Source organism: Chelonoidis abingdonii, chromosome 24 (genome assembly GCF_003597395.2).
Source record: "Chelonoidis abingdonii isolate Lonesome George chromosome 24, CheloAbing_2.0, whole genome shotgun sequence".
In the NCBI taxonomy this organism is placed as follows: Eukaryota; Metazoa; Chordata; order Testudines; family Testudinidae; genus Chelonoidis; species Chelonoidis abingdonii.
Genome location: NC_133792.1, coordinates 7,635,440 through 7,657,872, shown reverse-complemented (window position 1 = coordinate 7,657,872; position 22,433 = coordinate 7,635,440). Strand labels below are relative to the sequence as shown.

General features: G+C 47.1%; 1 protein-coding gene across 9 annotated transcripts in view; it reads right to left on the bottom strand.

Annotated features, from left to right (window-relative positions):
- CACNA1B (calcium voltage-gated channel subunit alpha1 B) overlaps positions 1 to 22,433 on the bottom strand; it is a 521,426-nt gene that overhangs the window by 314,082 nt on the left and 184,911 nt on the right. For all 9 annotated transcript variants that reach the window (XM_075060705.1, XM_032765199.2, XM_075060699.1 and 6 more), the window contains one exon: positions 1,663 to 1,754. In XM_075060705.1, coding sequence (XP_074916806.1) covers positions 1,663 to 1,754 — 92 coding nt within the window. The remainder of the gene's footprint in view (positions 1 to 1,662; positions 1,755 to 22,433) is intronic.

The window sequence follows — 22,433 nt, the reverse complement described above, 5'->3', positions numbered from 1 at the left end:
TCCCTGTGCTGATCTCAGGGTTGCCCATCGGGGGTGGAATGGGGCAATTTGCGCCAGGCCCCGGAGGGGGCCCCCACGACAGTCTTTCGGGGGCCCTGGAGCGGGGTCCTTCACTCGCTCCGGGGCACCTGAAAAACTCTTGTGGGGCCTGGGCCCCCGGAGCATCTTCCGCTCTGGGTCTTCAGCGGCAATTCGGCGGTGGGAGGTCCTTCCGCTCTGGTACCCGCCGCCGAAGTGAAGACCCCAGGCCCCCTGAATCCTCTGGGCGGCCCTGACTGGTCTCTCTGCTTAGGGATGCCTTTATGCAATGGAGAGGGTGAGGAGTTCTCCTTTAAGAAACTCTCGTATCTGTGATCTCACCCTCCCTGCGGTTCCTATATGGGATCCTGGTTATTTTATTCAACTTGCTTTGGTTTTCTATATGAATTTCATGCTAGAGAAAGCTGCCGGATTTACAGCCCTGGGGAGTGGACGCTGCTCTTCATCCACCCACAGCATGGGCAATGGCAGGACAATCCTTCCCCACACTGTCAATGCACCTCACGAGTGGGCTGGGAAGAAGGGTCAGTCATTGGGATGTAGGAGATGTGAGTTCCAGTCCCAGCTCTGTGATCTTAGACAAGTCATTTCAGCTCAGTTTCCCCTCCAGTGCTTTATCCTGTCCATTTACACTCAAAAATCCCTTGTTGGTTGGTGCTTAATAGATCAAGGGCACTTCTCTATGACTATTAATTTCAAATACAGATTAATAAATAAATGCCAGCTTGCCATGAGCCCTTTCCTTCTGGATGGGAAATGCCTATGTAATCTGTGCTCCCAGAAGACACTGCTGTCTCAAGTTTCCAGCACCAGAGGCAGGGAAGCTCATTCCTCATCAGTTCTGCACAGCCCCTGGTGTTTTGGCTGCAAGAAACCATCTCTGGGGCAGAGCTGAAACATCAGGCTGCTGTTTGAGAGGAGGAGAAGGATGCTAATGAGTTAATGTGGATGAACAGCTGAGCTTCATGTGAGTGTGTCCCATTTAAAAGGGAAACAATTTCCTCTCACTGCCTCATGCTGCATGGAAAATGCTTCAGTTCCAAATTCAGAAAGGGGAAAAATGAACAGATATCACTAGGAGTCCCCTGTATTTCAACACTATCACCAGAGCATCTGGGCACTTCAGACTAACACAAAGTATCAAGTTGCCTGTGGTGAAAACCTGATTATAGAGACTGTCCCTTTATCTGCCTTGCCCTTACCTGGTGTTACTTACGGGCCTGAGTAACATGGGAGGTCAGACCTGGTGTTAACTGCCTGGGCTCCAGCTAAAGATCTCCCTTGGAATTCTTGCACTGGGGTGCCAGTAGGTTGGCAAACTTGGCACATGGCAGTGCTCGGAGTACAGATCAAGCCCCAGAGTGAAGAAGTCTCAAGCACCAAATCTGTGAAGTTCCAATCTTGGGGCCTAATATGGTATCACTTTGCATTCCCTCTGCATAGGTGTAAATGCTGACACACGACACAGAGCAATGGAAAATCAGGTCCCAGGCATGGAAAGCCAGGGCACCCCAGTGCGACAGGAAGCAGGGGGAAGATTATAGTTCAGAGGACACAGACCCCAAAGGCCGGGGGCCTTGCTGACAACGACAATGATGTTGCAATGGTTCTCATTATACTTACTTGGGATTCCTGACACTAACTTCAAAGGTCTCAATACTCGAACGGCTCGCAGGGTTCGTAGGTCAAAATCAGCCCCAGCGGTGGCTAGAATCCTGATTTAAGGCACAAATAGGGGCGGGTGAGGGGAAAGGTGAGAAAGAGAGAGAAATTGAATTAAATGTGAGTTTTCCAAAATATAAATAAATGAAGCATGATAACAAATTCAGGCCACCTAGGACTTTATGGTAGTCATTACACTGCATTCGTAGCCAGTAAAAACATAAACATACAATGCATATCTGCCTGCTCCTGAGTCACATATCCCTACTACTCGAGCTAAAGGAAAATCTCCATTAGCTCTCTGTAACATAGAAGCTATGACACACAGTTGAGCAGTTCTGATTCCATCCAGTAGAGAGGAGTGCCCCGTGGACACAGACACACAAATACCAGTGCATTTACATACCGCAAGCTTTGCTTTTTTTTTAAATGTTTTTTACTTTCTGTTTTACCTGATTTTGATGTTTTCCATTTAATCTTGAACAATTTTACCCACTTCAGTTACATGAGTTCAAAATTATTAACTTAGCCTTCTGGAGTCACCTGCCTTGCTCTTTAGGAGATTGCTGAGTCACCCCCACAAGATCCTGGATGTGGTGAGGAATTCACATACAACCTTGAATTTTGAAAATTTCCAAGTATGAAAAATTTCAGCCAGCTCTATAATTTGTCCACAAATCAAGAAGCTAGAGGAATTAAGAAAAAAAATTCTAACTTTTCTCACTCATTCCCCATCCCACCAAAAAAAACCCCTCCAAATTCAGAATGTTGATGACATTTTGAAATTTGCTCATGACTCACAGTTGGGGTCATATTTTCAAGAGTTCAGCTCCTATCATGCACCTAGTATGAAATGTGCATCTAATAGGGCTCTTTTGAAAACTGGTCCCCAGTGTCCAGAAATCTGCAGGTCAATTACATCTTCTGCTGATGGTCTCCATCTCTACCTACTGCATCAACTCCAGATGGAAACAACTACAGAGTTGGTTGAAATTTTTCAAATTCTGAAATTTCAATTCAATTTCAAAATTCAGGGAGGGGAGAAAATAGTCCAAGAAAATTTCATTTCCCCCCTTTTTCCCTACCCAAGGTCTTATGGGGGAATGGGGAAGTTGGCCAGACTCCAAGTAAAGAAAGATGGCTCCTTCTTCCATTTCCAGTGAGATGATAGGGGAACACATCCCTCTGTCACACCATAAATTATCCCCTAACAAGGCTATAGTGTGAGACACTTTATTAAAGACTCCATAATGCTGATGATTTCTTTGAACTAAAGCAGTTCCTGTTGGGTTTACTTTGTGTGTGTGTAAACGTAAGTTTGGTTCTACTTCAGAAAAGGGAAATCAACAAGAAAAAAAAAAGTAAAGTCTCCCTAAGAGAGCATGGTGTGAGCATCTACCCTGTAACAGTCTGCAATAACTCTGAGAACAAAATGGTTGCCATCCTGGCAGGCAGACAGTTCATAGACACTAGAAGGCATCATCCACAGACAACGAAATGGCATCACAGTTTCAGGCTATCCTGAGTGCACCACATTTCACTCCAGCACCAAGGGAAGAAAAGAGGGCATATGATCCAAAAGGCATCAGGAATGCAATCTTCTCTGAGCAAGACAATTGGAACTCCTGGTTGCCAGCCATCTTAGACCCTCAATGCCTCCTCAATGACAAGAGCAATTACTGCAGCTCTTCCTTTGGTGTTTCAACAACGAAAATGTTAAGATCTAGGGAAGGAAGATCCTCTGCAACACACGTCCACTGCAGAAAACAGCTCAGAAAGGGAAAGCACCTCACCAACTCCCCCTTGATCACTCCCTTTAAAGTCATTGTAAGCAACATCTGTTTATTTTTGAAAGGATTGTTGTGAGGCTACTTTAACAGAGGGAACAAAAGGAAGGTGCGGATGAACTAGCCCGGCCAATGGAGTCTGTAAGAGCCAATGTTACACAGACCCAGCCATTTTTAGCCATTCTTGCTTCCTGCCCAGGCAGCCATCACGTCTGTCATTGACTCCTTTCCAGACGGAAAAAATATCCCCGTGCACAGAGGTCAGTAAAGCAGCCTGGCCCAACATCATGCAGATGTGTTCATGCACTGCCCTTTGCCACTGGAGAGCTGGGTTCAAATGCTGTCTTAGGAAAGCAATTAAGGGGCGGGAAATTCTTGACAATACAACTCTCTGCCTAGTGATTACTATTAAAGGGACTCAAAGCTAGGCTCAAGCAGGAGAGGTTCCTATGCAACCAAAGCGCTAATGAGACAGCCCAGGATGTTATTTCCATTACCCCTCGTCTATGATTCTGTTGAAACTGAGGCTCATTTTAGTCCATCCCCAGACATGTGCCCAGATCACAAACCCGCTAAGCAATGTAGCGCAATTTACACTCTGTCCAAAGGACTTGACTAACAGAGGTTGTCACAAGTAGCATTAAGATGTATCACCACAGCTGTGAGAGATTCCAGCGGTTGTAATAGCATAGCGGATGCTTTAGGTCAGGGCAAAGCCATACAAAAGTCTGGGACAGGAATAATCAAGGGTCTGGAAGACCAGGACGGGGCCTTGTCTACACCAGAAAGGGTTTGCTGGTATGGGTAGATCAGCAAACCCTCCTAGTGTAGATGCAGCTGATACAGGCAAAAGAGTGCTTTTTACTTGTATAGCTCATACAAGTTCCCCAATGAAATAAGCTAAACCAACACAAGGACTTTTCTGCTGTGTAACTGCCTACAGTGGGGCTTTTGCTGGCAGAGCTATGCCAACAACATCACACCCCTGCTAGAGAAAGCGATGCCTGCAGGAGTTTTCAGTGTAGCCCCAGCATGCACTACATTGGGGAGCCCAGGACTCGAGGAGCAGGAGGTGCTAAACTCAGGATCTGAGTGCCTGGGCAAAGCAGGGTGAGAGCCCCGTCCAGGCATAGCAGGGGCTGAACAAAGGGAGCTGGGGGCACCAACCCACGTTACAGCTGTCTCTAGCCACTGTGATTAGCACTACATCTTTCCAACGAACTGGCGCAACCAGAGAACACATTGTGAGTGACTGTCAACCGAGCCCAAGCTACTGAATATACACCTCTACCTCGACAGAACGCTGTCCTTAGGAGCCAAAAAAATCTTACCGCATTATAGGTGAAACCACGTTATACTGAACTTGCTTTGATCCGCCGGAGTGTGCAGCCCCACCCCCCAGAGCACTGCTTTACTGCATTATATCCAAATTCATGTTATATCGGGTGGCGTTATATCGAGGTAGTGGTGTAATTTGAACCAGGGGTCGGCAACCTTTTGGAAGTGCTGAGTCTTCATTTATTCACTCTGATTTAAGGTTTCGCGTGCCGGTCATACAATTTAATGTTTTTAGAAGGTCTCTTTCTATAAGTCTATAATATATAACTAAACTATTGTTGAATGTAAAGTAAATAAGGTTTTTAAAATGTTTAAGAAGCTTCATTTAAAATTAAATTAAAATGCAGAGTCCCCCGGACCAGTGGCCAGGACCTGGGCAGTGAGAGTGCCACTGAAAATCAGCTCACGTGCCGCCTTTGGCACGTGTGCCATAGGTTGCCTACCCCTGATTTAAGCCAATAGCGACCACATTCAGAGGCATCGAATTTGAAGCTTTCCTGCTCACACTGCCATTCTCCTTCCTCTCCCCTAGGGTGACCAGACAGCAAATGTGAAAAATCAGGACAGGGGGTGGGGGGTAATAGGAGCCTATATAAGAAAAAGACCCAAAAATCGGGATGGTCCCTATAAAATCGGGACATCAGGTCATCCTACTCCCCTCTCCCCCACAGTGCCAGTGCTCATGTGTCAAACCTTTGCAGCATGGCAGCGCCATATACTTCACACCTTAACCATCTGCCTTGGCTGTGCCTGCTGAAGGTGCACACGGCCTCCAGTGCCTTTCACGTGGATTCACGGTGTCCTGACCCAGACCCTTTCCTGTCTGCTACAGGCTGAGAGGAGCAGCCCTTGTGCTCTCACAGCTTGCTTTCAAACTTGTTGGAGAGAGACTGGCAGTGAACACAGGAGGGAGCCGATTAGTACCACGGCACCAGTGAGTGCCCCAGTGACAGCGCCGGCTGTCTCGCTGCTCAGAGGCGCCTCTTCACTCCCCCATCATGTTCTTAAAAGGTTTGAAGTGAATAAAATCTCCCTGCTTTGTGGCTACCCCCGCCCCCTGCACCCCCCTTTAATCAAGGATCTCCACCACTCGCCTACCCTGTGTTGTTAATAACCGTTTGCCCTACCCCAGTGTGTGTCAATACAATTCCTGTAAGGCACTTCTCCGAATACTCTGCACTAATGCCATTTCTCCCACATCATTGCATGACAATATACAGCTCTGCCACTGTGCTGTTTTGCAGTTCTACACGGAGAATAATACCAATCCCCAGTGAAGGGAAGGATATAATTAACTGAAGGCTTCTGCTAACTTCATAAAATTCACATAAGGGCTGTCTTTCTCTCTCCCCTCCGCCACCCCATTCCCTGAACTCAAGCTGTAAACCCTCAGAACCCCTTTGTGGGCTGTGCTGGAGCAAGAAGGATTATTAAAAATGGGGGAGAAAGGGAGAGATCAAATGAGCCAAGATGACAAGCCTGACTTGAAAATCCTGCAGAAGCTTTCCTGTCTGCATGCGTAACAAGTGAGAACAAAGAGCCAGTAACTGAAGAGCCAGAGCTGGAGGAGGAAATTGACAGAATAAAAATAGAGGGAAAGAAGTTTTTAAGAGGTGACTTAGCAACAAAGGAAGAAATTGGGGCTGTACCTTTTCATGCTCCTTGATGAGTTATAAGGATATCTTGATGATTTGTAAGTTTGGGGTGGGTGGTTTTGGCTTGTTTTTTACTTTAGAAATAGTAGGTCTTGACTTCCCTGCTGGAGGACTCTGTGGAGGACTGGGCAACCAGTGGGATTATGAAAGCACAAGAGACTGAAAGCTGAGCAGTTGTGTCAGGAAGGGATTTTTACTCAAGTGTGATGATTAGAGACTGACAATGGAGCTACAGCACAAAGTCTTCCTAGAAAAACCTTGTTTTATTGTGAGGCATGTGTGGCAACAGATTTACCCCCATAGCTGTGTGCTGGCCTGCACGTTCCCCCTCACTGCGACTCCTGCAGAATATTGGAGCGTTTTGGAACTACCCGAGTAGATCAAGAACTGCTCAAGTCAAGAAAAATCCTTGGGATCCGCAATTATATCAGTCCATCTAATCCAATACCCTGTCTCCAACAGTGGCCTGCCAGCACCAGCTGCTTCAGAGGAACATGCGACAGATCCATGCAGTAGGCAATGATGGGACAACCTTCCCCCAGGAAAGGCTCCTCCCTCCCAACCTCAGTAGCCATAGGTTGACTTATGCCCTGAGCACGAGACCTGCATTCCTTCCAAAACTACTTTATTTTTAAAATATTTCCTATTGAATCCTGGATAGTCTTATTATCCATATAAATGTCTAATGCTCTTCAAAAATCCTGCTACACTCTTGACTGCAATAGCATCTTGTTGCAGTGAGTTCCGCTGTCTAATCGTGACTTGTGTGAGCAGGCTGAATGAGAGACCAAAAACTCTTTTCTCATGGGCCAATGTAGACTTGTAACAAAGGTATCCAAAGATGAAAACATAGTGCTTTATTCCCCCACTGCCCAGCAGCATTGCACTGTGTTATCCTGTTTTACCATCGCTTGGCTAAACTAAACTTCACATCTTACCTCCCTCCATTAAAGTGCTCTCTGGCCAATTTCTGTCCTCAGAGGCCAAGGTCCATTTATGAGAAATACGTGACATCTTCTGTTCCAACGGTCCCTGGGATAATATGTAAAAAAGCTTATTCCTCTGGTTATAAAATGATGCCAAGGGGAAAAAGGAAAAACTCAGGGTAAATAATTGTCTGTTTTCATTTCTGGGCCACTCAGTATTTTTACTGCACTAGTACAGCGAGAGACACATTGTCACCCGATGCCAGGGCTTTCATGGAGACATGATCGTGAATCTTCTTATTGAAACGCTGATCAAGGGCAGTCGCAAGAAAAGGCCAGAAAATGTATTCGAACTGAGCCTCTGGATCTGTAAAGCCTGATGCAAGAAGGGTTGGAAAAAGCTAACCCTCTTCTACAGAGCTGCTGCTATCTTACATTCATCCTGGCTTTACAGCCTTTTAGCAGATTTAGTTCATCTTTTCCATATGATCCCGTGAGGACTGGATGAGAAAGGCTTTCTGCTCTCTCTCCATAGGTGGATGGAGGAGAGGAATGAGGGAATTAAACACGGGGAGACTTTCTGAGTGAAGTGCCAAGAATAATGATCCTAGATAAGGAGCTTTCTGTGAATGCCTCTGCTTAAATGACACCGTGGGTCCTGCTTCAGCAGAGAATAATCACTGAAGCTCAGGGTTAGAGGAACACCAGACTGCAGATGATTTTTTTTTCAGCCTAAGCCCCGGGTGCCGTTGATAATGAGATAAGTTGCAATGGAGGGGAGCAGGGAGAGATTGCCACATGAGAATCGTAACTAGAGTTGTGAGAAATTCAGCAGCCTCAGTCTAGAAGTGTGTGTGTGTGGAGGGATGGGAGGGTCATGTCAAACTGCAGCTGAAACCACTGAGATGGAAAAATAACCACAGCATAGCCCCTCTTCTGAGCGCTGTCAGATGTCAGGGCCTTTCAGCTCAGTTTCCCGTTAGAGGAGAAATCAGTGGCATAGATGCTGGGTTTTTTGTTTTTTGTTTTTAACATAACTGGTTTATTTATGCTATATACACCACTCCTAGAACAGAGGTGAGCCCAAATGGTGTGTAGGAAAACCATTCTTTCAGCGACTGCAGCCCGACACCAGTATCCAGTTCCCAGGGAGCTCCTTTGGCTCCAGAATTGACTCGAGGTAGAGAGATTAAGGCAGAGAGTCAGCTCTCTTGATGCTTGCAACAGCTTCCCTCGGAAGAAACTCCATCACAAACCCAGTCAAGAAGACAGCAGTTTTTCAAAGACTGTACACTGCTCACACAATAAGAAAAAGAACTTTTAAGATTATGTGTAATAGCCCCACGTGGCAAGACCTGTCCTAAAAAATACCAATAATCTCTATGCGGCATTTTCTTCTTGGTCTCAGATCTCTTTTCAAAGATAGGTATGTGTATTATCCCCATATTATGTACAGGACAAAAGAATATAGCGACTTGTCCAAGACCTTATAACAAAACAGTAGCAAAACCAAGTTTTGGACCCAGATTTTCTAGACCCATACCAAGTCATCTAAGACCCAGAGACCTCCATCTCCTGCTTTGAGACTGAAATCAATGCAATATCATCGAGTTCCACAATTCCTCTGCTACAGCTGGTTGAATAGTATGTGTTTGGCACATGCAGGCCACTTTGTTGGTCTATGACTCATTTGCAAGCCATGCCTGACTGCTGTCAGTTGTATTTGTTCTTCACAAGAACTGGCGGACTAGCTTGGATAACGAATTTCCAGACTTTGAACCATTCATTGTATCTATTCATGCTTCAACACCAGACTCATTCGGTGCTTCTACCCCAAGCACCTTCACGTTTTCTCTCATGTTGCCCCCTCTGCTCAGAAAAGCTGTCTCGTGCATGTCTGTAAAATCACCACCCTGACCCTCCTTGGAACTCACCTCTGCCATAATACATACAGGACACTGAAATTTTACAGCAGCTAGGCAGATGGTAAATTGTGCTTACTGCTCCTGATGGGCTATGTGCATCATTAGTCAATTATTTTTGCCACCTTCTGCCCCTTACCTTGACCTGCTTGTTTGTTTCATCCACCAGTTATGTCTTGTCTTCTCCATTTAGACTGTAAGCTCTAAAGTAGGCACTATCATTTATTGTATGTTGGTATACAGCTGAGCATAAAGGTATTACTGATCCACATGTAGGACTCGTTGAAATCTTTTCATTCCCAAACCAATTTTTAAATGAAAAAACCAGCCTGTTTTTAACATGAAAACGTTTCTCGCAACATTTTCCGATTTTTCTAGGAAGCTCTTCCCCATCCTGCCAAAAATATATAATCAGTTTTTGCAAACTGGTTTGAGGTTTTTCATCAAAACCTATTAAAAAAAAAAATCACCAGAAGCTGTAGGGAAAAAAAATATTTTTGTTCTTTTCCTAACCTTTTCATGGAAAATATTTACAATTTTCCACCAGCTCTCATCACATGCCACTGCTTTCACTCCCTGATTGGACAACTGAAACATTTCAACAAAATAGGGTGACCAGATAGCAAATATGAAAAATCAGGATGGGAATGGGGTGTAATAGGTGCCTATATAAGAAAGCCCTGAATATCGGGGCTGTCCCTATAAAATTGGGACATCTGGTCACCCTAGAACAAAAGCACAGTGAGTAGCACCTTTCTGGTACAAGTTGATGGAGACTTTCAGGGTTTTGTGAATACCAGCAGCTGGCTGAATCTGAGTGTGATCAACAGTCTAGCCCCACAAATGGCAGAGTTTGGAATTAGAGACCTTTATTCAGAAACCCAGACCAGCTCCAGTGTCTACTCCACACCATAAATCACTCTAAGCTCAGCACCGTGGCAGCAGACTCCTGAACTGTTCCATTCATGTGCTGCATCTGAACTTTTCAGGGGAAACTGCCCTATTTTGAGCTAGACCAAGTGACTGTCACTTGCTTTCTGGTTTATATTTATTTATGAAGATACGCCTATCTCATAGAGCTGGAAGAGATCTTGAAAAGTCATTGAGTCCAGTCCCCTGCCTTCACTAGCAGGACCAAGTACTGTCCCTGAAAGTGTGTGGTTACCCCCTTGATCCCTAAATGGCCCCCTCAAGGATTCAACTCACAACCCTAGGCTTAGCAGGCCAAGGGTCAAGGCACTAAGCTATTCCGTGTTTCAACAGCACCAGCAGCACTCAATGGTAAATATCAAGAGGAAGGGCATGTATGCACCAGCCAGTCCATTTGTGTGAGAGCGAGTCCATTTGTGTGAGAGCGCGATACCCACCAACTCTACCTGGCAAAGACGCCTTTTAGGGCATCCTGAAAGTTGATGAGAATCTGATACTTGTGAAAATGAAGAATTCATACCACTCACTTTGACCTAGGCCTAACATATGGCCAGGTGCTATGCAAGGTTACTACACACAACGTTTGAGTCTCATTTCACATCATATACTATTACATGAGTGTAATCCCATTTTCTTCAGTGCAGCCTTGTGCAGGAGGTCAGACTAGATGATCATATTGGTCCCTTCTGACCTATGAGTCTATGAGTTACTTCTGCTGTATGACAATGGGACAAAGTCAGATCCACAGCCTTGCTACTGCACCTCGGTGCTTGACCTGGAACAATTCCTGCTTCTCCAGACTTAGAAACACCGAAACTGCCATTCTAGTCCATCAAACCATTTATTCTGTTTCCAGTAGTGGGGTATTCCTGATGCTTCAGAGGAAGACCAAAGTCTTCCAAAATGCGGCTGACCCATCATGCAAAAAAACTTCAGAAACAGACTTCAAAGAGAAACTGCAGAACTAAAATTCATTTGCAAATTTAACACCATTAATTTGGGCTTCAATAGGGACTGGGAATGGCTGGCTCAGTAGAAAAACAACTTTCCCTCTCCTGGAATTGACACCTCCTCATCAATTACTGGGAGTGGACCACATCCACCCTGATTGAATTGGCCCTGTCAACACTGGTTCTCCACTTGCGAGGTAACTCCCTTCTCTTCATGTGTCAATATATTTATGCCCGTATCTGTAATTTTCACTTCATGCGTCTGACGAAGTGGGGTTTTTACCCATGAAAGCTTATGCCCAAATAAATCTGTTAGTCTTTAAGGTGCCACTGGACTCCTTGTTGTTCTTGTGGATACAGACTAACATGGCTACCCCCCTGAAACGTGACAACATGCAATGTGACTCTCCCCCAGGGGGGTAGCAATTCTTGCCGTCCTGATCCCTGCAGTGATCCAGTGATGTTCCCAAGAGCAAGATTTCATCACCCCAGTGACAGTACATGTAGATACAAATATATTTAACTCTTGTTATCCCACACTTGGACCTTACTTGAGAAGAGACTGCTGAGTCATACACCACTTCTGTCACCAAATCCTGGTGGGTAACCTGGTGGATGTGGACTAACAGGATGAGATCAAACTATTTTTCCCCCACTTGTGACCTAAGAACAGATCTGAAGGCAGGTCAGTGGCAGTGAAAGGCTAGTGAATGAGTTCTTGAACTGGATGTTAAGATGCTGGCAGTGGTTTTGCTCATGTCTACAAGGCTGGCTTGCCTCCAAACTCAAAAGACCACTATGGTTTTGCTGTCAGTCTCTCTCTCTCTTCCTTACATTCTTGTTCTCCCAGCTATATCACAGATTTCCAGGAGAGCACTGACTGCACCATCTGGAAAGATGCCCTCTTCTAGTCAATTTGATTTCGTGGGGTGTGAGCTTTATCTCGGCTGCTGAAGGCAAGCAGCTGACACCAAATTCGGGCAGACAAATAGATTAGGAATGCTAATCACTGCTGTATAATTTATAGCACCACCAGTTTCATCTGTGGGTTAGAAGACTCCATATTAGAGACTTCCCTAACTATCGACCTTAGTAACCCTCTGACATACATGCAAGCACCCGGCTTGCCTGCTCTTTGTTGGACGGCTGACACGAAGGAATCCAATCATCCAAGCAGACATCTGCACAGTGCTTTTCTAGCCATTCCTTCGTCTGCCTGCCCAAGGAGCCTTAGCTCTAATTTTATTTAACCCCTGTCCATGGCAATGCTAGTTCACAGCCACTGCCAAGCAGGACAACAATTTGCCCCCACCAACATGGAATTACAATGTTATATACAAAGTGTGCAACAGCTCCCCAACACTTACGAGCTTCACGACTAAGCCTGCTAGTCCACATGAAAAATAACTCTGCAGCCAGCCCCCCAAAACCCACTCTACCCCCAAAGCCACCCCAGTGCAATTTAAAGGTAGGTAACAGTTAGCACTGTTTAATTGGTATTTCTTATTTGGATGACACTAGCACCTCGATGCCCCAAATGAGGTCAGTGAGACAGTTCCTGCTCTAAACTTACAAATTAAATAGACAAAGGATGGGCAGAAAGAGGCCCAGAGAGGCAAAGTGACAAGGGGAAACAAAAGCATTCAGGGGAACGAGCTGTTCTGCTCCCTGACCCCAGCCACACCACTCGCTCCAAGTTCCTACACGTCCTGGGTGGGTTTCTCAAGCCCTGATTATATATATTAAACACCAGGCTTCAGTACAAAGATACTTGGCCTCGATTTATAATGTAAACATCTCTCCTCATTCCATCATTAATCTGCAGCAGCAAATAAAATGCAGAGACACATTCATGGAGGCACAGAAGCAGGGCAGAAAGTCACCCATGGAATACATCAATCCCTATGGACTGATCTTTAGGAATTAACTGAGCTCATCTGACCGGGGTACTCCATGAAAATCCCACGCTGGTGTCTGGCACACTCCTAAAATAAGCCACAACAACTGCCCACAAAAGGAAGAGTCACAATTAGGGTGACCAGATGTCCCGATTTTATAGGGACAGTCCCAATTTTGGGGTCTTTTCTTATATAGGGTCCTATTACCCCCACCCCTTGTCCTGATTTTTCATACTTGCTGTCTGGTCATCCTAGTCACAATGGAGTGACATCAGGCTTCAAAAGCCCCAAAGAAGCTACTGAAAGCCAATCTCCTGAGCATGATTTCTGGAATAGATTTTGCCCCTTGAAGGGAACCCCCACAGACCCTTCCATTTTTATGATGAGAGCCAGAAGAATCCTGAGACAGGCTATTGTCAAATCCAGCTGAGCTTTTGCAGGGTGTGCAGAGAGCCAAGGGACAGGGCTGCTCCCCAGGAGCAAGGGCACATGTTGGTTCAATCATGTGTCTTGTGATCTTGCCTTGTTTGATACTAGGTAAGACAGGACTAATAGCCAGAGCCTGCAAAACAGCAAAGGGGACTTTTTTTCCCACTGAACATGAAGGAAGCTGGCAGAGAGGCTTGGCCGGCCGTGTTTTCCTGACTTTGCATTGGGAAAAAAAGCATGGAAGAGTTAAAACCCATCCTGCATTTGGATCTAGCCAGAAAGTAGGTCACTCTCCACATCACAACATTAGCATTGCAAAGGGAGACCCAGCTGCCTTTTGAAACTGGGGACAGCAGAGGGTTTGTTCCTGGGGTATGTGACGGTGGAGAAGCAAGGGGCCATGCCCCCAGAGAGCTCTCCCAGAGCCGCTGAGTGTCACATCTCTCAGGTTCCACACCCCAGACCCCGCTATGGATCTCTGGATCCCCGATGGAACCTCACACATGCAGCACAGTTGCAGTTCCTCATCTCAGCCATGAGGGGCTGCTTCTCCCATTGCGGGAAAGAGGGTGGGTGGAACAAGCTAGCGCAGGGCACATGTACACTAGGGGTGGGGGTGGGGGAAGGTGTGTTCTTAACTCGGTTAAGATAGAGAAGACCAGGAACTTGACTTTCACCTGCCTTAGCAACTCAAGTTTAACCCCACGCTTCCCTACAGGCTTTAACTCAAGCTGCTAATCCAAGTTTAAAGCAGAGTTGCCATGTCCTCACTGCTACCTCAATCCCAGTTAAGAATGCACTGTTTGTTTTCAGTGTAGACGTACCCTTAATATTCTCCTGGAAGGCAGGTGGGGGTAAGATGGGGGGCATGTGGCATGTGGAGAGGTGGGGGGGCACTTGAGGAGGCAGAATGAGGGGGGATGTCGAGCAGGCACAGGGGGAAAGTGGGAAGAAATCAGACAAAGTTATAGGCAAAGAGAGAGAGATTAGGGCACAAAAGGGGAGGAAGGAAAACAAGGAAGCCTGAGCAGGTTCTTAGCATTGCTGTTCCCGTTTACCAAGCATTTGCTTTGCCCCTCGTTTTCTCTCTGTGCTTCAGAGGGTGGTTCAGCCGTTGCTAGGATTTTTTTTTTAAAAGTTCCCCAACCGTTGGATGGAGCGGGGCACAATCCCCCCAAACCCCTTCACGTCCAGGCAGGGGGTGATACCTCATCCCCATAACACCTCCCCTTTGGGCTCCGTCACCTTCATTCCCTTTTTGGAGACGTTAATAGGGCCCAGCGGCCCCTCATCCTACCGCGTGCGCCTAAGGGAGAGCACTGGAGAGCGGACGACAGGGATGGGGGTGAGACATAACCACACATTTACTCCAGGTTGGGGAGCAAGTCACCCCTGCCCCTGCCCCATCCAAATCTCCCAGGCTTCACTCACGCCCACCCTATCACCTGAGATGCTCCTCGGAGCGTGCCAAGATATGCTCCCCTCACCACATACTGCAGAGCAAACCGGGGGGCTCTCTCGCTCCCTCTGACCACGTTCCCTTTGCAGCTGCATGTGGAACACGGGGTGTGGGTTGGTTTGTTCTAACATCTGCCAAGAGGCCTGATGCTCCTGAGTTTCCTCTCTGGGTCTGGGACAAGGCTGAGGCTGCTTTTTTCTCCCTACAAAGAAGCTACCTACTTGTCCTCACTACCTCCCCTCAGCTTCCATGGGCAAGAAAACAGCCACCAGAGCTGATCCTAGCTGGGGCATTTTCAGCCTCCTTCAGAAGGAGGGAGAGAGCAGGCAGCAGGTGGAGGAGGAAACCTCATGGGGTGGAGGGAGCTGTGGATGGGACTAATTTCCCATTTCTTCACCAAAGGGCCTGTCCTGAAGCTCTTTGCTCGGGCCTTTCTTGTGCAAACCTCTCGCCAAACGCAAAGGGGAGTTTTGTGCTAGGCAAATCGGAGTCAGGGTGTAGAGGAGTCATCTCGCCATTCATGTGCCCCCTCATGGCTGGGTACAGCAGAGCCGCCCTTTGCTTTCTAGCGTCCCCTTGCTGATGGTCACTCCAGTCCCCTGGCAGTCTGCATCCTGCTCTTCAAAGCCTCTGATACAGCTTCCCCTCCAGTTTCAGTCTAAACACCCCTCTCTCTGCCTGTAGCTCATAAGGGGAAACTCCCAGCCACCGCTCACCGAGGACTCCTCTCTGGCCTCCTTTCCCACAGCCCTGTGTTCCTTCCTTTAGGAAAGCCCAGCTCCATCCCCGTTGGGTTTGATCACCAACTATGCTACCATCCATCTGGTGGCCTAATTGGGTTCAAGCTCTGGTTAACCTATCATTAACTAGTGTGGGGTTTATACACCCTATTGCAAAGGGGCGTCAGGATTTGGCCCCAAACAGGAATCATTTCATTTGGCTTTCTTATTTTTCAAACAGGGCCATGCTGCCTTTGTACAGGGGTGGGGCAAGGATGTCCAAAGGCTGTGATTGGTCAGGATTTTTTATTTGCCTGTTCTATTTAATTAGGTCCCTAGAGTCCTGCAGTCCGGGACGCCCCATCATGAGGCAGAGCTCCAGCTCTCTATGGCCTGTGTTTCACAGCTTTGCCTGTATTGCACTCAGTATATCTCACTACCTGCCAATGGCTCCTTCTGCCCTCTGCCTACTAGGCACTTATTCCCCCAGGAATGTCAGTTAGCTCGGTGCAAAGCTCCCCTCCAGGTTTGGTTTTTTGTCCCGACCCCTCCATTGGTGCTGGACTGTGTTCCTGGCAACAGGTTTCTCTTGTCCAAAGGTCCACACAGACCACGGCTGGATGGGTTCCCAGGGAAGCACAGGTAAGGCAGGAAAGGAGTTCACCTACTCTGAACTGTCCTCTAGCCCCTCTAGCCCCAGAATGCAATGCCCTGGAGGACAGGCCTCCACAAGAATGTCCAATGATTTAGACCGTAAACTCTTTGAAGAAACTTTTTTTATATTCTGCATTTGTACATCACCTACCACGCTGGGTCCTGGACTATGGCTGGGGCTCCTTGGCACTACCATAGTACAAATCAGAAATGATAACAACATACCTAATACTACTATATTGCCACTGAGAAGGAAGGAAGGAAGGAATGCATCCCTCTGAATGCGTTATGTACATATCCCTAATCTTTCCTTCCAACTAGAGCTGAATAGATAATGCAAAACAATGGACAGGAATATTCATTTGAGTATTTCATAAGGGCCACACACCCCTCTTTTGCGTTCGCTTTCCTCACACATTCAAGCTTGTCACACTTTAGTGACACAATCACACACATGAGGATTTGCAGAAATGGAATATTGTCCTTTGTGCCCCAAAGTGCTTGTGTGCTCAGCCAGTCAGGGAACATAAACACTGCCATGTAACTGACCCAATCAAAGCCAAGAGCCGAGAGCAGAATTTCAAATATTTCCTACTAGTCCATGGAGTAAAAATCAAAAGAAAATCTGCTAAATGCATTCAAGGTGGCCCTCATCTGCTCATGGTTATTCCATGAGCAGACAGACAGGCCAAGTTTGCCGCAGATCATTTGCCCAGCTTCACTCCTACTGAACTTCCATAGGAAAGATCTCCTTCATAGTCCATGCCTGCATATGGGCTCCCTGGCATGGTGCCCCAGCACAGCACAAACACAGCATGTACAGAACAAACCGTGAGGGCCTTGCTGCCATAGGTGCGTCATTAAACAGCTCTGCTTCCCTGCCTTGTCATTGTGCTTGGTTGCCCTTTCGGCTGAAGCACATTGGGAGCTGTGCTGTATACAAGGGAGGGACTCGTCCTTCTAGCTTGTCCCATTGATTTTCCAAGAGAAAGCCAGCAGGGATGCTAACCTGCCACTCTAATGCACAGCCAAATAGAGCTCTTTGTCAAGTAATGAGAAACCACAAGCAGCTGTGCCAGCCACTGCATTACAACAACCTGAATGAGTGCTCAGCCACCATTTCCCACTCAAGGGAAGAACACCGAACACGTTCTGCTTAGTGAAGGTGGTTTTCTTTCATGGAAGAACAGGTGGCTCACAAGTCAGACTATCGCAGTTTCTCCCGCCTGGCACCAGGCCGTGCAAAGCAATGAACTGTCACTGGCATTGAGCATGTGACTTGCCTCTTAAAGAACATGGTTAGAGGACACTGAATCAAAAAGGCAATGCACTGCAGCAGTCTTTACATACACTCCTAAGCATTTAAGCAGTGTACTCCCACATCACCTGTGGTCCACTACCCAGGGTTCTGTGTTTTGTCCAATTTCATGACCTAAAGCACAGCCAGGCCAGTTCTTGAACAGCAGACCTCCAACACACACCCAGGTATCATAGGAGCAGAGTGGTGAGTCCATACAGGACAAATGCCTGCTGAAGATGCTAATTATTTACATGTAAAGGCAGTTAGAGATCCCAGGGTGCTTTTTGCCAAAGCAAGGACAGTACCCCTGGTGCACTGGTTAAATCCCAGCCATGCCTTTCTGCCTCCCTACATTTCCCCTCTGATTCCAATTGGCTGTAGCATTCTTCCCTTCCTATCCTAAACAGCAGCACAGCTTGGAGCAGCTGTGGGAACAGCTGTCCTGTTTCATCCTGCTCTGTAGTTTGTCTACATATGAGCAGAGTCAGGATGAGCTCTACCCTGACATCTGATGGTGAATTATGGGGAGTGTGGAAAGAATTTCAGGGAGTGTGGAAAGGAATTTCAGGTATTTGCATTGGCACACCCACCCCACCTAGCATAGTCCACCACAGCCTGGGATGGTTATTTTGACAGCTCTGGGATCCCCAATTTCTTTGTTATTGGGGCAGGAGGAATAAAGTGTTGTCACCTGATTATGTGAATGAGGAACTATGAGACTGCTTTACGACAGAGATGACAACCTCAATTAAGTAGTACTTGCTAGACAAGGGACATGGGTTCCAAAACCCGGTGAACTGAGAGAGGTTGGGGACTGGTATGTGTGTCTGATGGTATGGGTCCCTTTTGAGGGCCTGGAACACCAATTACACATCCTCCTCTCTCCACTGTTAAAGAGTAGAGCTAATTTTGATTCCATTAGGAGTCCATCTAGAGGCTGCTGAGCTGAATTCATGTTGGGCCAATGGTGCAATGAAAGCTGTTATTTTTTCATAAGGGTGGCCCAGCAATATGCTTAAATCACTGTTCCATTAGGAACTAAGACTCTTTCACCTCACTTCTCTCCTACTCACTCATCACATACTGCCCTCCTCCGCCTGAGCACACAGCAGCAGCCCCTGTACCCCCTGAAGGAGAACGGGTTGGGGAAGAGTATATTCCCTCTGCCTTCCTTACTTCATTCTACCCTTCAATGGGTAGTGTTCAACAGCTCGATGTCTAGTTGGCCGCTGGTATCAAATGGGGTGCCCAAGGGTTGGTCCTGGAGCCGGTTTTGTTCAACACCTTTATTAATCATCTGGATGATGGGATGGATTGCACCCTCCGCAAGTTCGCAGATGACACTAAACTGGGGGGAGAGGTGGATACGCTGGAGGGTAGGGAGAGGGTCCAGAGTGACCTAGACAAATTGGAGGACTGGGCCAAAAGAAATCTGATTCAACAAAGACTAATGCAGAGTCCTGCACTTAGAATAGAAGAATCCCGTGCACCGCTACAGGCAGGGGACCGACTGGCTACGCAGCTGTTCTGCAGAAAAGGACCTGGGGATTACAGTGGATGAGAAGCTGGATATGAGTCAGCAGTGTGCCCTTGTTGCCAAGAAGGCCAACGGCATATAAACTCAACATAAACAAGACACTAGGACCAGATGGCATTCAACCAAGAGTTCTGAAAGAACTCAAATGTGAAGTTGCGGAACTATCAACTAAGGTTTGTAACCTGTCCTTTAAATTGGCTTCAGTACCCAATGATATGAGCAAATTAGTCGAAACATAGTTAAGAATAAAATTGTCAGACACATAAAAAACAATACTGTTGAGCAAGTAGTCAACATGGTTTCTGTGAAAGGGAAATCATTGTCTTACTAATCTATTGGAGTTCTTTTGAGATGGTCAACAAACCTGTCGACAAGAGGGATCCGTGGATGCTAGGCATGTACTTAGATTTCCGAAGCCTTCGACAAGGCCTATCCAAAGTGCTCTTACATAATTTAAGCTGTCATGGATAATAGGGAAGGTCCTTTCATGGATGGAACCAGTTAAAAAAGACGGGACAGGGTAGGAATTAATGGGTAAATTCTCAGAATGGAGAGGGGCCACTAGTGGTGTTCCCCCAATAGGTCAGTCTAGGAACCGAATCTTTCAACTATTCATCAATTGATCGGAGAAAGGGGTAAACAGTGAGGTGGCAAAGTTGCAGCTGATACTAAACTCGTCTCAAGTAAGTGTAAGACAAGCGTCTGTGAAGAACTCAAAAGATTGCTCACAAACTAAGTGACTTTTTGGGCAACAAATGGCAAATGAACTTATAACTGTGAAAAATGTTAAGTAATCACATTGAAAACATCACCCCAATCATACAGTCACAATATGACGGGTATATTAGCTACAACGAGTCAGGAAAAAGATCTTGGGTCAGTGTGATATTTTCTTGAAGCATGTCCACGCGTGTGCAGAGTGCAGGTCAAAAAGCAAGACAGTGATGTTAGGTAACATTAAAAGGGGATTAAGAGAATAAGACCAGAGAGCAATATGTTATCTCGCCCTCCTCATATAGTAATTGATGGACGCTCACATCTCTCTAATCTCGTACAGATGCTGGTCTGCTCCTCATCTCAAAAGACTATTGACTCGGCACTAGATAAGTTTAACAGAGCAAGTAAATGCATTCAGGTTGGAGACAGGGTCCCATAGTGAGGAAAGATTAAGAGAGCAGGATCTTCAGCTTCGGAAAAGAGGAGAACTAGGCAGGGATCCATGATAGATGGTTTATAACATCATGAGTGATATGAAACTGGATAAGAGTTATTGTCTAACTATTCCTATGAATACAAGACTAGGGGTGTCTCATCACATGAAATCTACTAGGGCAAGCAGGTTTAAAAACAACTAAAAGGAAGTTCTTCACTCAGCGCACAGTCAACTTTGGAACTCCTTATCTGAGGGAGTGGTTGAAGGCCTCAAGGATCTGATGAACAGTTGTTTAAAAGACCAATGGATACATTCATTGGTGCGCTAAGTCCATAAATGACTATTGCAGTCCAGGAGGTATGGAATGCGTTCCTAGCCTCTGTTTTGTGAGCATGGATGCCGGAGATGTTATGCGGGAGAAAGAGCCATCACTTGATCCATCTTGTTCCCCATCATTAGGTTATACCTCTCTTGGCCGGCAGCTCTGGCATTGGCACTGTCAGTATACACGGATCCTTGGGCCTAGGTGGACTGTTGGTCTGCCAGTACGGCCTGTTGTCTTGATGTTCTTTGCATGAGAGGCAGATTTCGCCAGCTCAATATGAAGGGAATGTGATTTCCCTCTTTCTGGCACTAGTCAGGCCTTACATCTGGCGTATTTGTTGTTCAAGTTTTGGGTACCCCACCCTACAGAAAGCTCTCGTGCGACAACAGTAGATCCAGCAGAGGGCAACAAAATTCATCAGGTGGGTGCGGGCACCCCATTGCACCCGTTACAGGGAGAGGACGCTGAGGGAACTGGGCTTTGTTTGTCATGCTAGAAGAGAAAGAGTGAGGGGGGTATTGTGAAGCAGCCTTCAATCACCTGAACAGGCGCGGTTCCAAAGAGGATCGGTATAGGCTGCGCTCTCAGTGGGTACCTGATGATCAGAATCAAGTGAGCATATGGTCTCACTTAGTCCTGCAATGGGGAGGACGGTCTAGGTGAGATATCTATGGACAAACTTTTCACTAGGTATACGGACTGGATGAGCCCCTTGCGTTGTGGGGTATCCTCCTTAGAAGGTCTGTTTAGGTCCATTACCTCGCTTAGCAGCTACAAACGCCCTGCTTGGATGCATTAGTGGTCTTGGGTCTGCTGCTCTGAGCAGGTGGATGTGGCTAGTATAAATCTTGAGGTCTGTCTCTCCTACCTGATCTTCCTATTCGATTTCTCTATTATTCATGCTCCCATGAGTTTTACTGTTTGATGACTGACTGCAGCAGGCCCTCCCTGCATCTTCGTCCCAAGCATCCAAAGAAACTGCGGTGTGATGGAGACTGGACCATTGTAACGGGCAGCCGAGCAAGCCCCTCCCTTCCCCAGCGGCCAGGGGGGCTGCTCCTGCAGCTCCCGCCTCATTCCCCTGCTCCTTCCCGCTGCTCTCAAGCGACACCCTTTCACACACTTCCAGTGAGAGTCCAGGTTTATAAAACCAAAGTCGCCCCGGCAAAACCAGAGTCCCACAATGAATGTACCACAGTCCAAGCTCCATTCCCTGCTTTTAGGTAGGCCCTCTTCGCCCTACCGGCTGGGAGTCTATCCCCTGCACATCTCAAACTCGTCTGCAACTGTCATCATGCCAGCAGCCCTCTCTGGATCCTTACAGGCACCAGCTACTTCTATCAAGCCTCCATCACAAAGCCGATTCATCGAGGCAACAAGGTAGGGTTGCCAACCTTTCTAAATATCGCAGAAAACCCAAACACCCATGTCCTCACCCCTGCCCGACGCTTTCGTCACATCATCTCCCCTCTCTCGTCGCTTTGCTCTCCCCCACCTTTGCTCACTTCGCTCATCTTCAAACGGGCCGGGGGGCAGGAGGACTGGGGTGCGGAGGTGAGCTGAGGGCTCTGCCCGGGGGTGGCAAGGCTCTGGGATGACAGGTGTGAGGTGCAGGAGTGGGTCTGGGCTGGGATGAGGGGTTTCGGAGGTGGGAGGGGGTGAGGCTCCACAGCTGGAGGTACGGACTCTGGGGTGGGGCCAGGTATAGAGGGGTTGGGGTGCAAGATGGGGTCTGGGCTGGGGGGTGGGG